The following is a 14700-nucleotide window of genomic DNA, read 5'->3' as shown; positions in this document are numbered from 1 at the left end:
GGGAGCGATTCTCCTTCTGCCACCCAGTGGTTTGTGTAAAATTTCCTACCACTGGTTTTATGGTACAATGACTTCAATAACTGGTCTCATGGGTATGATGAAATGGCCTCTGGGAAGTCCAAAGGCCAAATGTCTTCCTTAACCACAAAGAAGTAGCACCACAAAAGGACTGTCTTCCTTTTAGGGGGGTCACAAGGGGGCCATCTGGCCTCAGACAGATCTAAACCCATTCATAAAAGCTTCTCTCAGAGGAAATTACATGGACTTTGTTTTTATAATATCGGAAATTGACCTGATAGCATCCACTGCCTTATAAAAGGTGTCTCCTTATGCCCATCTGAAGTGTTCTTCAATGAGGTTTAAATCCAGTTCGTCTCATTTCTTTTCTGGGAAGATGGAGGGCATTTAGCAAACAGTTTCTTACAGCCATCACAGAATGAAAGACAGTTATTAGATTAACACGTCTTTTCTTCTCTGGTCCTTTTAATGCCCTAAGGCCATTTATTAGAACACTAACGGGAACTTTGGTTGGTGCCTGGGGAGCTCTACTGTCTAATCTGGAGAAAAAGGGGGAGGGGAAGAGGTCGCTTCTTATGGAAAATCTAACCTCAATTTGAGGGGGAAGAGTTATTGAGCTTAAAAAATAAACAGTGACACATGAATGCCACTGGCAACATTATTTGGAATTGCCCCAAAGTGGAACAACCTAAATGTCCACCAACTGGTGGATGGACAAACAAAATGTGATATATCCATATAACGGAGCACTATTTGGCCATAAAAATGAATGAATTACTTCCTTTACATGGAATTACTTCCTATGACATGGAGGAACCTCAAAAACAGTGAAAGAAGCGAAAGAAGCCAGACACAAGAGGCCATATATTGTATCATTCCATTTATATAGCATGTCTAGAAAAGGCAAATCTATAGAGATAGAAGGTCTTTATTCTAGACCAGGTCTAGAAAAACATGGAAGGACTTACAACTTTATAGTGGTCGCCTAGGACTAGGGGGTAGGTAGGTGACAGTAATTAAGAGTGAAAGATACAAAGAATCATATTGGAGTGATAGCAATATTCTAAAACTGATTTACGCTGATGATTGCACAACTTGGTAAATTTATTAAAAGTAATCATTGAAGTGTATGCTTGAAATGGGTGAATTATATATGTAAAACATACCTCAAGAAATTATTTTTAAAAAGTCAAGTGACAGTTTTTCGTAAAAAAGAATACTGAACTAGGAGTTCTAGTCCTAGTCTGCAATTAATTGTGCAGCCTTGGGCATGTAACATTTTCTCTACGGCCGGCAGCCTTCCGCAAAATGAGGATGATGGGCAATTTGGCACCAAAGGTCCTTTTAGCTCTAAAATTCTGTGAGTTTAGATTTTCACGTGCCATGTGACAGCAGCATCATTCTTACCTGGCATTTTGTTTCCTTCTGCTGCCCAAGTCTTTTTATGCTACATATTAATTTAATTCAACCTTCTCTTATCTTCAATCTAGTTCCACAGCTTTTAAAGACTTACTTGCTTACTTACCCTTATCCCCACTTGGACATATTGTCTGGTTGTCAAAAGTATTCCTTAAGGCCAACTATCAAGTTTGTGGTGCCTCCAAACAAAGTTCCAAGGTGGGGGGACTAAACCAGGCTTAGAATAACACAGAAGGAGACATGACTCCCACTTTGAGTGAAGCCTTTTTTTTTTTTTCAAGTGTGTCTCTTACCTAACTGTGATCGAGACCAGACTTTCCTAATTTATTGATGAGACTGTCATGTTGGATGAAATCCAAAGCCTTTCTAGAGTCCATACAGATAATATCTATTTCTTTTTCTCTACCATCTTGGGCCGTCGCCCTGACATTACGAGGAAATTGAATTGGTCTGACACAATTTGCTCTTTGCAACGCCCTACTCTTTACTTCCTTCTGCTCTTGGAAGACGACAGTAATCGCTCACTTGCTCTGGTTAAAAAGCGAAGCTTTAATTGCTGCCATCTCCTTTCCATTTCCTTTAAGCATCTCCTAGGTATACCTGCACTGAAGAACCAGAACTAAAGCGCATAATTCTCACGTTTAAGTGGATATTTCTAATGTCACAGCACTCAGTGAGAGAAAATACTGCGATGGACTCAGTGGGGGTGCTAAGTTAACCTGAGACTCGAAGAGGGAAATGCTCAGACATACAAGACCACCAAACCTTTAGGACGACTTACACGACCGAATAGGAAATTTCATCTATCCCACTCAGGAAGTTGTAGCCTTTTTCTGTTTATTATATCATATAAGTTACAGCATAGATTTCATAGAACAAATCCTGATTAACTGACATGGAATCAAGGTGAGTTCTTTTCACATGAGCTATGAAAGACTATATCGCATATTAAACCTGAACTGGAAATGGAAAGGATAGAAGACTTCATTGTTTGTTGCAATTAGTCATCTCTGTCACTGTAACAATAAAGCAGCCACAGACAATTCATAGATGAATGGGCGTGGCCATGTCCCAATAAAACTTTATTAACAAAACAGGTGTCAGATTGGATTTGGTCCATCAGCTGCTGACTCCTGTTAAGCCGATGAAAAGAAAGCATGAGGTAAGGTCTCAGGACTAGACCGGAGGCTTGCAGCCAGTGCTCCTAATAACCATTATTAATTTGTAGGACTGTCCACATCTGATTGAAAGGGGGGTCGCTCTGAACCTTTACTCTTGACTAATCTGCTTACCTCTGGTTGATATTCTCCTACTGCCCTAGCTAGTGGAATATCGTTTATCTTTATCGATGAGAGACTGAATCCTAATTCCTAAGCTGAAGTCTGCCATGAGCTCACTCTCTTTCTACCAATACACAACACAGCTTAATAAAATTTAGATGGTTATTTTTTCCATTCTGTACAAATTTTGAAAACTGTCATGGTTTCCCCCATATCTGCCTTTGAACCAGAACTGAGTTCTTCTGGCATTACTGCATACTCTGCTTAAATACTAGACAGAAAAAGTGTGAGTATACTTTAGCACGATGAGGCTACTGTAAACTTCTGCGATCCTTTATTATTGTTTCGCATTATGTGGAATGAATGCGTTTCTTTATCCTGAGTTCTTCCTGTCTGCCCTGTTCTTGGTCTCAGTTCAAGTGTTAACTCATGAGTGCCAATAACAAGAACCCTTGCATGTCCCTTCCTGTTAGAGAAGGTAGAGAGCTGCAGCATGCAGATTTTCTGCTCATGCTGAAAGTTACGACAAGGCACTTACATGGCTTCAATGACTGCAGATAAACAGAGAAATCTTTGTGAGTGGCGCAGATGAATTTTTCCATTCAATTGTACACGCTGTTCTAAGAGTTTTGGGGACCATATGTCTTGCGAAGTCCAAAATGTTTACTATCTGGCCCTTCTACAGAAAAAGTCTGCCGGCCCCTAAAATATAGCTTTGCCTCCAGGGAGGACGAATACTGTTGTGGTGATGTGTGTCAGGAGGGACGGTAAGCTGAATGCATCATGAGATGTAGTGTAGAAGAGAAATGACTTGGCTACTAAGAAGAGGTGAGAGGCAGATAACATAGTATACTGTCGGCCTCGCAACGAAGATGACACGCATACTGAAATAAATACTCGAGGGCTTTGTGTCGCAGGTACATAAGACACTGTTGGCAGGGCAGCACACAGCTTTCTCAATAACGGTGATGGAGGAGGACGAAATGAACAACGATGCTGTTACGGATACTGCGAGACATTGTTATAATTGTCAAAATGACCGTCTTATAATCATTTCTGATTTAGCCAGTGCTGTTTCTTAATTCATTAAATGTATTTAAATCTCTTCAAGTGTGCTAGCACAAAATCTAGTATTTGACACTGAACTATGAATACAAAGCCTGTGGAGAAGACACTGTTTTCAACTAATGTCTCAGCCCTCAATTCTAACTCGTCTGGACATTTGACTAATCCCAAATTATCCTCTGATCTAGAGAGTTCAGTATACATTCATGAAAATAAAGAAGCTAAATGAAAACTAAAGATGTAAATAAAGGGTCTTATTCTTTCTTTCCTTCTTCTTTTCTTTTTTTTTTCCAAAGAAATGAGACCTCTCCAAAAGGGAATTATCCCAAAGAAGTGAACTACGCCATGCTTTGGCTCATGAATACCATATTTCTGTTGGACTTTACCTGCCATCAAATATCTGAGCGTCTAAAAGAGCATGTCAGAATCTCAGAAAGAGCTAAATGGACAGCGTATTGGGTTTTAGGATAAATTGAGACAAAAGCTATTATGATGTTTTTGTAGACTAGCCAAGAATGTATGTGGGAAGAGAATATAAAGAGATAGATACTCGGGTCTTTCCTCTATCCCCCAAACAGCAACCGCAACTACACGAGACCTGGGGAAGATTAAGAGGAGAAAAGAAGGCAGGGGAAGAGGAAGATAAAGTGGGACAGGAACGTGGGAAGGGCTTACGGGAGCTGTTGGCTCTGCAAAACTTTATAGCTACTGAAAGAGCAACAGGAACACCCCGCCCTTCCTCCACCTGCCCCCCGCCCCTCGCGAAGCATTGAGTTTGGCAAGATAAGCTGCTCTAAGAGAAACAAACTGTGAAGTTACTGAACTTCCTGGTCTTTCTCAGCGAACACTCCCCACCTAACTCAATTAAAGAGACTGAGAAAACAAGCCTGGCATGGAAGTGGGTACATAGCATATCCAGGGCGTGGCGGCAATTGCATAATTCAGCTTCTCAAAACAAAGCAAATCTTCCCAGGCACAGGCATGCAGGTATGTTAAAAACAAACAAACAAAAAAGGTGGGGAAGAAGGGGCGAGGATGGAGAGAGAGGAGAACAAGGAGGACAAGGAAAGAAGGAGAAGAGAAACTAGAAAAGGAGAAAAGAAAAAGGAAGAAAGCAGGGTCAAATACATTAGTTATTCATTCTCCAGACGACTTTCCCTACCTTCTAATATGTTAGCAATTAAAAGAAAAGTGCCTTATGATCAGCTCGTAGTCTATATTCCGAGCCAAGTCACACTATCCAAAGAAGTAAAGAAAACACAGTTACAGCTGACTCGTGAGCCAACTGACTGAAGCGGTCCATGCAGACATGTGGCTGGCCACCCTGGCAACAAGGATTTGCCGGTCTCTCCCAGCTGCCTGCAGTGCCGAGTGAGTCGACTTGGCTAACCAGAGGTTATTTTCATCCTTCGTTTATACTCCCTTCCCCACTCCCTAGTCTTCTCATACTTAACAGTGCTATAGGAACAGAGGGGCTGGTGGCAGCTTTCATCAGTCATCGAAAGGCAGAAGGGGTGTCGTAACAATCCTGTAGGGTTTGACACCCGAAAGGGCAACCTCTATAGATATTATTTTAAATTTTGATTAAAATTCCCAGTGAGCATGACATCTAAGATGTGCTCTGAACTCCCCCCTCGCTCCTTGTTTCATGTCATTTCCCACTTCCTCATCTTCTGTCCTTATTTGTATATCTCTGCCGTATTCCTTCCTGTCACCAAGTTCATATTTATAGAAACTTTATTTAAAATTACTTGCATGGATTCTAGAGCCATACGGGAAGGTGCTAGTTAAATCTCGTGGAAAAAGTAGTAACAACAGCACAAGTGAAAAGTTCCTTTGTTTTTGCAACTCGCACAGCTATATCCAATCATTTTCTTCTCCTTTCCCCCAAATCTTCATCACTCATTGTAGCTGTACCGCAGCGGAACTACTGTAAAGTGGAACAAAGACTGTACATTTCATGGACAAGGAAAGGTTATCTGTCTGCTGCAAGCAAGCCCAGAAGAGAGGCGTGGGCACTACGTACAGAAAAAGGTGTTTAACTGCATCACATTAAGGAATTGCTCATCTCTTGAGATCACAGAGGATGTCGTTAAGAACACTAGGGTGCTCTGGGAAAGAAGAAGGAAAAAAGGCCTGTTTTGGTTTCTGTCATTAAGCTGTAATTTCTTGGCTAAATATCTATTTCCAGCAGTTAAGAGAGAACGGGGACTTCTGGTGCCAGCCGAGATGGAATAAGCCCATTTAAGTCTCTCTCTCCTTCTGGTTATAACTAAAAACTGATCGAAATACAGAAACCACTGCCTCTGGACAAAATACCATAGCAGGAGGGTTGGTGAGGAAAGTTAAAACCTGAAGAACAACCAAGAAGGCAGTGAAATCATGGAGGCCTGAAGACAGAATGGCGTCATTAATAAATTGTTTAAAGAAAAGAATTGTCAACTCAGAACTCTCCGCACCACAAAAACATCCGTCAGGAACGAATGCAAAAGAAAGCCATTCTCAGATAAGGGAAAGATAAAGAGATCACAATCCTAAGTATTTAGCCACGTGAAATAAAAACCTACATTGGCACAAAAATCTATGCATGAAAGCTTAGAACAGTTATAGTCCTAATTGTCTTAAACTGGAAACAAACCAAATGTTTCTCGGCTGAGGAACCAAGCATGGTACATCCATACAATGAAATACTACTCAGCGATAAAAGGAAACAAATTATGGATATGTGCACCAATCTGGCTGAATCTCAAGTGCATTATGCTAACTGAGAGAAACCAGACTCAAAAGGAGAGATACCATGTAATTCCATTTATACGGCATCTGGAAAAGGCGAAGCTACAAGGAGGGAGGACAAGTTAGTGATATCCAGGGGTTAAGGGGAGGGGAAGGGCTTGACTAAGAAAGGACAGCTACCGGGAATTTTTTTTTTTTTTTTTTTTGGCAACCGTTGTCTATCTCCAATGTGGTGGTAATTACACGCCTCTAGCATTTGCTAGAACTCATATAACTAACCGAAAGTATGAATTTTATACGTTAAAGACAAGTTAAAAATATGGAACTTAAAATCTTGGTGTACCTTCCTAAGGAAACTTTTTGACAATTCAATGATCTAACTTCGTAAACTTACATATTCTTAAGCAGAAAACTGTAACCCCAATGTAATGGCAAATAGCCAAGCTTTCATTGAAATCTTTGTTATAAAATGTTATTTGAAAATAAAATCTATTTGGTCTTCACTCATTTTTGAGAAAGTCCAGAAATCTTCAGGATAGAATAGTACTACCCAATATGTGAGTTTTGACATCAATTTAAAAATTCTTGCCAGTTATATAAACCTTTCCAATTCCATGTTAGAAGCATGATTATATCATCACAAAATTTATATCTAACCTGGTGTTTGAAAGAGACACTATCATAACTGTTACAAAACACACACACACACACACACACACACACACACATTTTTACCATTAAAGGGAAAACACAAAAGTCACACAGTGACACCCTGGGCTCAGCCGTGCTTTCCCTAACACTGACCGAACGAGTTTTTCTTGCCTGCCATATTGGCGTACGCTCTGCAGGCAGCATAAAAAATGTTTGTGTGTTAAAGACTGAACTTTAACGTACCCTGTCGAAGAGTGCAAAGAGTTGTCTCAGGACGTCCGAAACAGGCAACTTTAAATACTCTGCAAATTCTTCAATTCCGATCCTTCCCCCTTTGGTGGAACTCGCAATAGCTGCATATTCACTCAAATGCTTACGGACGCCATCCCAATCTAATCTAAACAAAGAATTGGAAATGCACGTCATTAGCTCTTCACAATCCACGTGGGCATTTTTTATAAACCCTGCTTTATTCATTTGTCTGAAGGAGACATTTTAAGTGTTAAAATTGAAAAAGAGAATTAAATGGGTATTTTTTTTTATTAGTTTCAGATACACGGTATCATGGTGAATGAATATTTTAAAGCACATAGTGAACATGTACACAGGCTTCTAATTTTTTAAAGGATATTAGTTTATCTATAGTTTTCCCAATTATGTGAGAAAAAGAAAAGCAACTGAGAAAAAGAGCCATGTGGTAGAATAATAAATGCCTCGTGACAAGAAAATAAGAAATCACATTTAAATCTAAACATCACTTAGTACGTCAACAGTATTCATTGAGTTGTTAAAAAAAAAAAATACAACTTTTGCTTTTAAGGAGCTTTCAGGTTGATAATGAATTCATATTTCAGAAAATGCTGTGATAGGGAGATTCATTAGACTATACGCACTTCCCCTAATATTAGTAATGAGAACTCAGGATGATAAACAGTGGAATATGCTGTAGCTTACATCACATCCTTTCTTTGCCTTAGAGATTAAACACATTACTTAACGGATACTTTTTCTGTATCTCATTTCAGTGACTATCTAAACTTTTCAGATCTCTAGGACTATTATGAACGTAACGTCCAAACATTTCATGTAGAAGATATAGAGAATATTTGCTATATCAGTTATTGAAATGTAATTTTTAATATTGAATTTTAACACAGTGACTGGTTCTGGAGCTCCCTCCCCAGGAGGATGCCGGGGTCTATTAAATCAAGAAATTCTGCAAATCGCTAATAGGGGTGAAAACAGAATGAACTGTAACAACAGGGGGATCTGGGGGTTACGCCTTTCATACCAGGTAGTTCAAAGGAATGTTCTAAATGGTTTAAACTTGATCCTAAGAGCACGAAGGAATGTTTTTTCCTTTAAAGAAAAAAATTACGTGCCCAGAAAGAAAAGGTAGATCTAGGGTAAGTATTTAAAATGTAGTGGTGGTCAGGATTGCTACTTTCCAAGTCAATTCATATTTTACAAGAAAGGCTCTGAGCACCACAGGCCAGTACCATCTAATTATGCTATCTTTCTTGCAAAAAGGTGGCAGGACAGACAAACCACTCTGAGCCATTTCTCAGTAGGGAGGCATCTGTATTCGCCCACGTTTACCATTTCTTGGTCTCCTGTGACCAATACACATATTTTTGAGTTACCTGTTCTCGAAAAAACTAAACTCGATGAACTAAATGGGAGATAAGTTCACAACCCTGGCTTCCCTAATAAACACCAGAGCTGAGAATCAATAAATCAGAGAAAATAAACATACAAGAATTCAGATTGCTTTTAGAAACCTTTGTGAAAGTTAGTAATTTAAAAATATACTCACTTCAATTTCCGGCTAATTTTGGTAAATTCCACCAGCCCAGCTTCCATAGGCAATGTTAGCTGTCCTGCCGAAATCATCAATCTACAATCTTCGTAGGTGTGATCTGTTACTGGAATTCTCAGAGCTCTGAAAGCATTAAAAAAGCAAACTGAAATTCAAAAAAAATTCTTTTAAAAAGGTAATGACTTTTCATTAGACCTGAACCGGTCAACAAATAATAATAGTAAATGGAAAAGTATTTCCTACTTTTTAAACCAGTAGCTTTGGCTTTTTATTGCCAAAGAGACACGTTTCTTTACTTCTTCACAGACTTGCTATGCAGACATAATATCCTTATGTCCGCATGCTTCTGTCAGCTGACCATTTATGCTTTGTGTTTTAACTGCCGTTAACAATAATGACAATTAGCTTCAGTCTCGTGGAAAGTAATGAGAAGACTTAGTCCTAGCGGTGGACCTTTAGGCACTTAACCTAAGGCTCACCGTTCTCATCTATACGTAGAACAGTTAGTTACTCTGCTACTCCACAGAGTTATGCTAAGGACAAACCAGGAATGCCTGCGGAAGAGCCCATTAGGGGGTAAATGGCATCTGTACGTATTATAAGTGAACAATCTTAATTGCTAGCCATCTACGTTGTCTTTTAAAGCTGAACATCACCTTCTTGCTATATAGCAATCACCTAAAAATACAGAAGAAAACTGATAATAAGCTTCTATTTCTTCTAAACCTAAACATCTTCCATCCTCGAAGGAGAGCATAACCCATACTACCTCCCTCCATCTCAGAGATTTAATAACAGTGAACTAGATTTGGGGGGAAAAATACATACATACATATATGTATATATATATGTATGGACACACACACACACACACACACACATATATATGAACTTTAAAAATACTGAGTACCAAGAAGAAAGTCTGTGCAATACATAAAATCATTCCCTAAAGATCCCTCTCCACTAAATTTTTATTCACAAATATTCAGTGAAAATCATAAAATTATGTCTTCAACTATATTTGATTTTGTTGAATCATTATTAAGAACATTAAATTTTCAAAGAATGCAATGAGTAAAACATTTTTTCTATCTACAACTAGGCTGTTTTTGATTAATAAATATTTAGGAAAAAGAATCAGTAAGAAGGAAAATAAAAATTAAAAATATTTCCGGGATTTTAATAATCAGTTGAGCATAACAGTGAAGAGCCTGGGAACAGAAAATGTGGGCTTGAGTCCCAGACCAGACCCCCACTTTCTGCTGAGATCCTGGGCGAACGACTGGCCTCTCTGAGTCTCAGTTCCCTCACTTGCCTCACAGAGTTGCTGTGAAGATGATGTGACATGCGACACATAAAGGGCCCAGCACGGCACTTGGTAAATACTGAGTATTTACATCGGCTTCGTCCTCACCATTTTCAAATGCCTGTATCATTTAATCTCCCACTCGAGTCTCAAAATAACCAAAACCATGAGAACGACAAGGTAAGGATTACAATTCCCACTTTACGTGTGAGGAAAGGCCACCTTGGGGACATCTTGGGGACAAGTCGTCCAAGGTTCGGCTGATGGAAGTCTTCTTCTTTTTATCAGAGGCCCTTAGACCTCCGTGCCTCCAAATTCGGAAAACGTCTGCCTTAAACAAATAAATCCCTCCTCTGCTTTTAGGCACATTTTGAGAAGTCAAAATATCTGACAAAAATTCTCACAATTCCTAATACTTATCTTTGTTCCTAACTTTTGGACATAAGCTGGCAAGAAAACATAATGAAAAAAAGAAAAAAACAATATACAAGCAAACTGTAGCTGAACTAGAAACAAGATAAAATAAGCACACCTAGGTATATATAACAAAATTTTTGTTGTTAAACATTTATTCTTTTTTGAAAATAGAGTTATCCTGTTGTGGAACATTAATATAAATAGATACTTGTATATATATATGAATACCTATTCTTAACATATGCATATATATTACTATATGTGTGTATACACATGAATATATATGAATGTGCTTGCTATAAAGCCAGATTCTGCTGTGAAGCTAAGTTCACAGTTCTCGCTGAGTTTTCACTAAGAGAATAAATACTGCTGGCCTATTAGCTCTAAATCTACCACTGGACTGCGGGTGGTGGTCCCTGGGGAGTTGGTACACACCCCACGGCTGGGTGGGGACAGCATCACACACATTCTTTCACTGATGAGAGGTGATCTATTTCATCACGATAGTGGCCAGTTAAAACTCCTTTAAGTGTAGGAAAATATCTACTACCTTATGTTTTGCAATTTCTAAACCCTAAATTCATAGTCACCCCCTAATGGGGCGACTCTAATGGGGCGACTCTTTTGTCTTTCTATGCATCTACTACATTCCCTTGCAAACGTTCTCCGCTTTGGTGCTTTAGTCATGAAGGCTTTTGAAACCCATGGCCCTGGCAGCTACACGGAGGCTGAGGGGACAGAAGGTGGGCTTCAGCAGGACCCGCTGGGACCATCACGAGGCTTCATCTGCTGGTGATGGCCAGCTGGGGGGCATCCGCCCCATGGTCTCTTCTGGTTATTGTACCCTCCTCTCCTCCGTTCCAGCAAAGACACATTTCTCTTAGTTTGGGGCTGCAGCTGAGAGAGCATTTATAGATTGTCACACTGACCGCATTCCCGGGCACATTATTTGACTTCCCAAAATAAGTTGAGGAATGAGGACCTCAGAAAGAAAAAAACAAACCTTAGAACTAAGTTAAATGTCATTTATTAATAATGTTCAAACTCTCTAGCGATTATGATCACACACACAGACACTTACTCTGCCATCAGATTCCGGACTCTACTGGCAAAAAGGACAGGATCACGTTTTTCTTCATCATTCGGTGCTTGAATGGGCATAAACTGAAAGACGAAGACACTTTTCTGTAAAAATTGGTTGGTCTCGGACATTAAATGCTAAATACATTGATTTATAAGTGATCGCTCATTATATTAAATCTGCCTTTCTAACACACAGGTTGTACGACCTAACGAAAAGAGCTTGGTTCTGGGATTCGGGAGAGCTGTCTCCAGCCCTGGGTCTTCCTGCGTGTTAACTAGTTTGTCCTTTAACTTTCCGGAACTGTCTCCCTGACTCTGAAAGGAGGACCTTGGTCACCTACCTCCCTGGTTGGGCTAAGGACAAAACGAGCCAATGTCTGGAATTCTGGAAGTTATGAAGCCGTAGCTACCAAGATCTTATTCTTAGAGCTGCATTCTCTACAGTCCCGCCCCATTGTGTAAAAACGTTATTATTAATATTATTTTGTCTTTTATAATCTTCTCTATCCATTCTTACATCAACTGCATTTTTATCATTTGATCAAACTTTGTGTTTCGTCATTTCATCTGCTCGTCTGGCTTTTCCTCCATGTTTTACCATATCATTTAACATGTGACTTTTTTCTTCAGTTGATATTCTGTGATGCCTCACTCATACTGTCCTTATTTTTATGTATACTTTTCCAATATTAACAAGGTTTTGGTGCCATATTTAAGTCATAACATATTTTTTGAGCACCTACTATGTACCAGGCAAAATCGATGGGGCCCTATTCTTGTTCTAAAGAAGGTAGATATTTTAATAGGACAGACCAAGATGGCATGTGCTAAGTATCCCTACTCTATTATCCCCAATTACAGACAGGGCTCAAATGCTTAATGAACTTATTTAAAGCCATACAGGTCACACTGTGGCCAGGATTTAGTCTCTTAATCCCTTGAAGCAAGTTCTACCATTTCCATGATAGAAGCAGGTGGCTAGAAGGGGTTAAACAATATAGCTAAAACCACACACAAGTGGCGGGGCAACAGTTTGGAAGAAAAAGAAAGATCTGTATAAATAACACTCTTTCTGATCTCACGTGGACCTGTTTTCAAGTCTTGTTAGTCATGCTAAGAAGCTGTGGGCAATGGTGACTCAGAGATGAAGTCTGAGCAAGGAGGTGACACACCCAAGTCCAAGTTTTTGATCAGTGAGTTTGTAGGGAGTGGATAAACCAAAGAGGAAGCCACTAAGAGCAGGGAGAACCCCGGGGGGCATCTGCAATTGCCCTTCGAGAGATGATAAGACCAAGAATCGAGGAAGAGAAGTTGTCGAGAAGAGCAGGGATGCGAGCGGCATTTTTAGAATAAAATGGAGAGGAATCATAGGATAATGTGTATTGTCATTTTACTGTTCACGTTTATTTGATTGACATCCTCTCCAAGGGGGACAGTTGCATGCTGTAGAAATAGCATTTGTTGCCTTGGCTCTGCTGTGTGATCCTGAAAAAGTCATTTAGCCTTACGGGCCTCAGTTCCCTCTTTTGTCAAATGGAAAAGTTTGACTAGATAACCTCTAAGGTCCTGTCCGGCTGGAATTCTCTATCTAGCTTTCTACTTAGTATCCAGTTATTCTTAGTTTATTCTTAATAAACTAAGCCACCAGGGGTCCCCACATTACTTATATATCCAGAGCAACAAACTATCTTTGCAAATAAATATTTCTAAAAATTCCCTCCATCTCATTCTAGTAAAATTTCTTATATTTGCTTAGTATGAAATCCAAGGAAGAAAAGCATGTTAAAATCGATATGCATAAAATCTCTACAAAATAGTATAAGAAATTAAAGTTTTAAATTGCCACATAATTCTTCATTTCTTAAAAAAGCCAAATGATCATTTATAATACACTTAATTTGTAGGTCATAAGAGAACATACTGAAACTCCTAAAAAATAAATTAACCAAACATAATACAATGAATTATGATGGGTTTAGTTCTTTTTTGTGTGGGTAATATTTTCCATAAAATGATTTTTAATAACTCTCATATTGGCATGGCATTTCATTCCTGAGGAAAAACATTCCACTGAGAACACAAAATAATTAAAAATCTGGATTTGACACTCATGCCTCCTGAGTCGCAATTCGATAGAAATTCTAATAAAAAGTCACCTCTCCTTGGATAAGACCTTGCCTTCCTTATCACGTTTCCATTTTTTACAAAGCCATTCAAGGCTCTCGGCATGAACATACTCTTTATTTGGGAGGGAAAAGGATGGCCATTATCTATTACTGTCCCCTAAGACACATCTCCATATCCCAGTGGCTTCGGGACCCCAAGTTTTCTTTCCCACCTTCATCTTCTCTCATCATACCCAGCAGCCACACATCTTGATTTCGCAGCTCCTTCCTCGGGCCCCGGATCTGCTTCTCAACAACATTTCAGCCATGGAAATGAATAAATGACTCTAATCTCCTCCTGTGACAAGTTCTTCAGCAGAGTTTCCCCTCATTGTTCACAAGTGTTTACTTCCCCACTAACCTAGTCCGACACAGTCTATGAGAACCTGATGGTCACACCCAGGACCTGCTCACCCCTCTTTACCTAGCCTCTCCTGCAATATCTGCCTGCCTATTTCCACGTGGCCTTTGTCACCTAGATCCTCTCCTGTCTGCCACACCATGGTGTCAAGCGCAAACCCCCGATCACCTCTCCTGATCCTGCCATCCCACTCCTATTAGAGGAGCTAAAGAAAGGTACAAAACCTTATGGGCCGAGGCCACTACAAATCCATGTGAACTTTCAGAGGCTCCTCAGAGCTGCTTGAAAACTGTGTTATCTTCCCAAAGGTGACTGAACCGCCTCAAAATATAAAACTAGTTTTTCGTTTGTTTCCCGTTTGCTGAAGATCTTTGTTTATTAAG

At 39.6% G+C, this 14700-nt stretch overlaps 1 protein-coding gene and 1 long non-coding RNA gene across 3 annotated transcripts in view; one reads left to right on the top strand and one right to left on the bottom strand.

Annotated features, from left to right (window-relative positions):
* LPCAT2 (lysophosphatidylcholine acyltransferase 2) overlaps nt 1-14700 on the bottom strand; it is a 57803-nt gene that overhangs the window by 20174 nt on the left and 22929 nt on the right. The window contains exons 9-11 of the mRNA XM_039880914.1: nt 11790-11872; nt 8983-9108; nt 7410-7563 (exon numbers count right to left, since the gene is read on the bottom strand). Of these exons, the coding sequence (XP_039736848.1) occupies nt 7410-7563; nt 8983-9108; nt 11790-11872 (363 nt within the window). The remainder of the gene's footprint in view (nt 1-7409; nt 7564-8982; nt 9109-11789; nt 11873-14700) is intronic.
* LOC120617297 (uncharacterized) lies at nt 4630-7018 on the top strand. 2 transcript variants are annotated; one of them, XR_005656881.1, is made up of 2 exons: nt 4630-5153; nt 5694-7018. It is a non-coding gene; the product is annotated as an uncharacterized LOC120617297 (long non-coding RNA). The 2 variants fall into 2 exon arrangements; XR_005656880.1 differs by having other exon boundaries at nt 4630-5177.

This window comes from Pteropus medius, unplaced genomic scaffold (genome assembly GCF_902729225.1).
Source record: "Pteropus medius unplaced genomic scaffold, Ma_sr-lr_union100, whole genome shotgun sequence".
In the NCBI taxonomy this organism is placed as follows: Eukaryota; Metazoa; Chordata; class Mammalia; order Chiroptera; family Pteropodidae; genus Pteropus; species Pteropus medius.
Note: the sequence above shows the minus strand (reverse complement) of the source record. Positions and strands in the feature narration are given on the sequence as shown.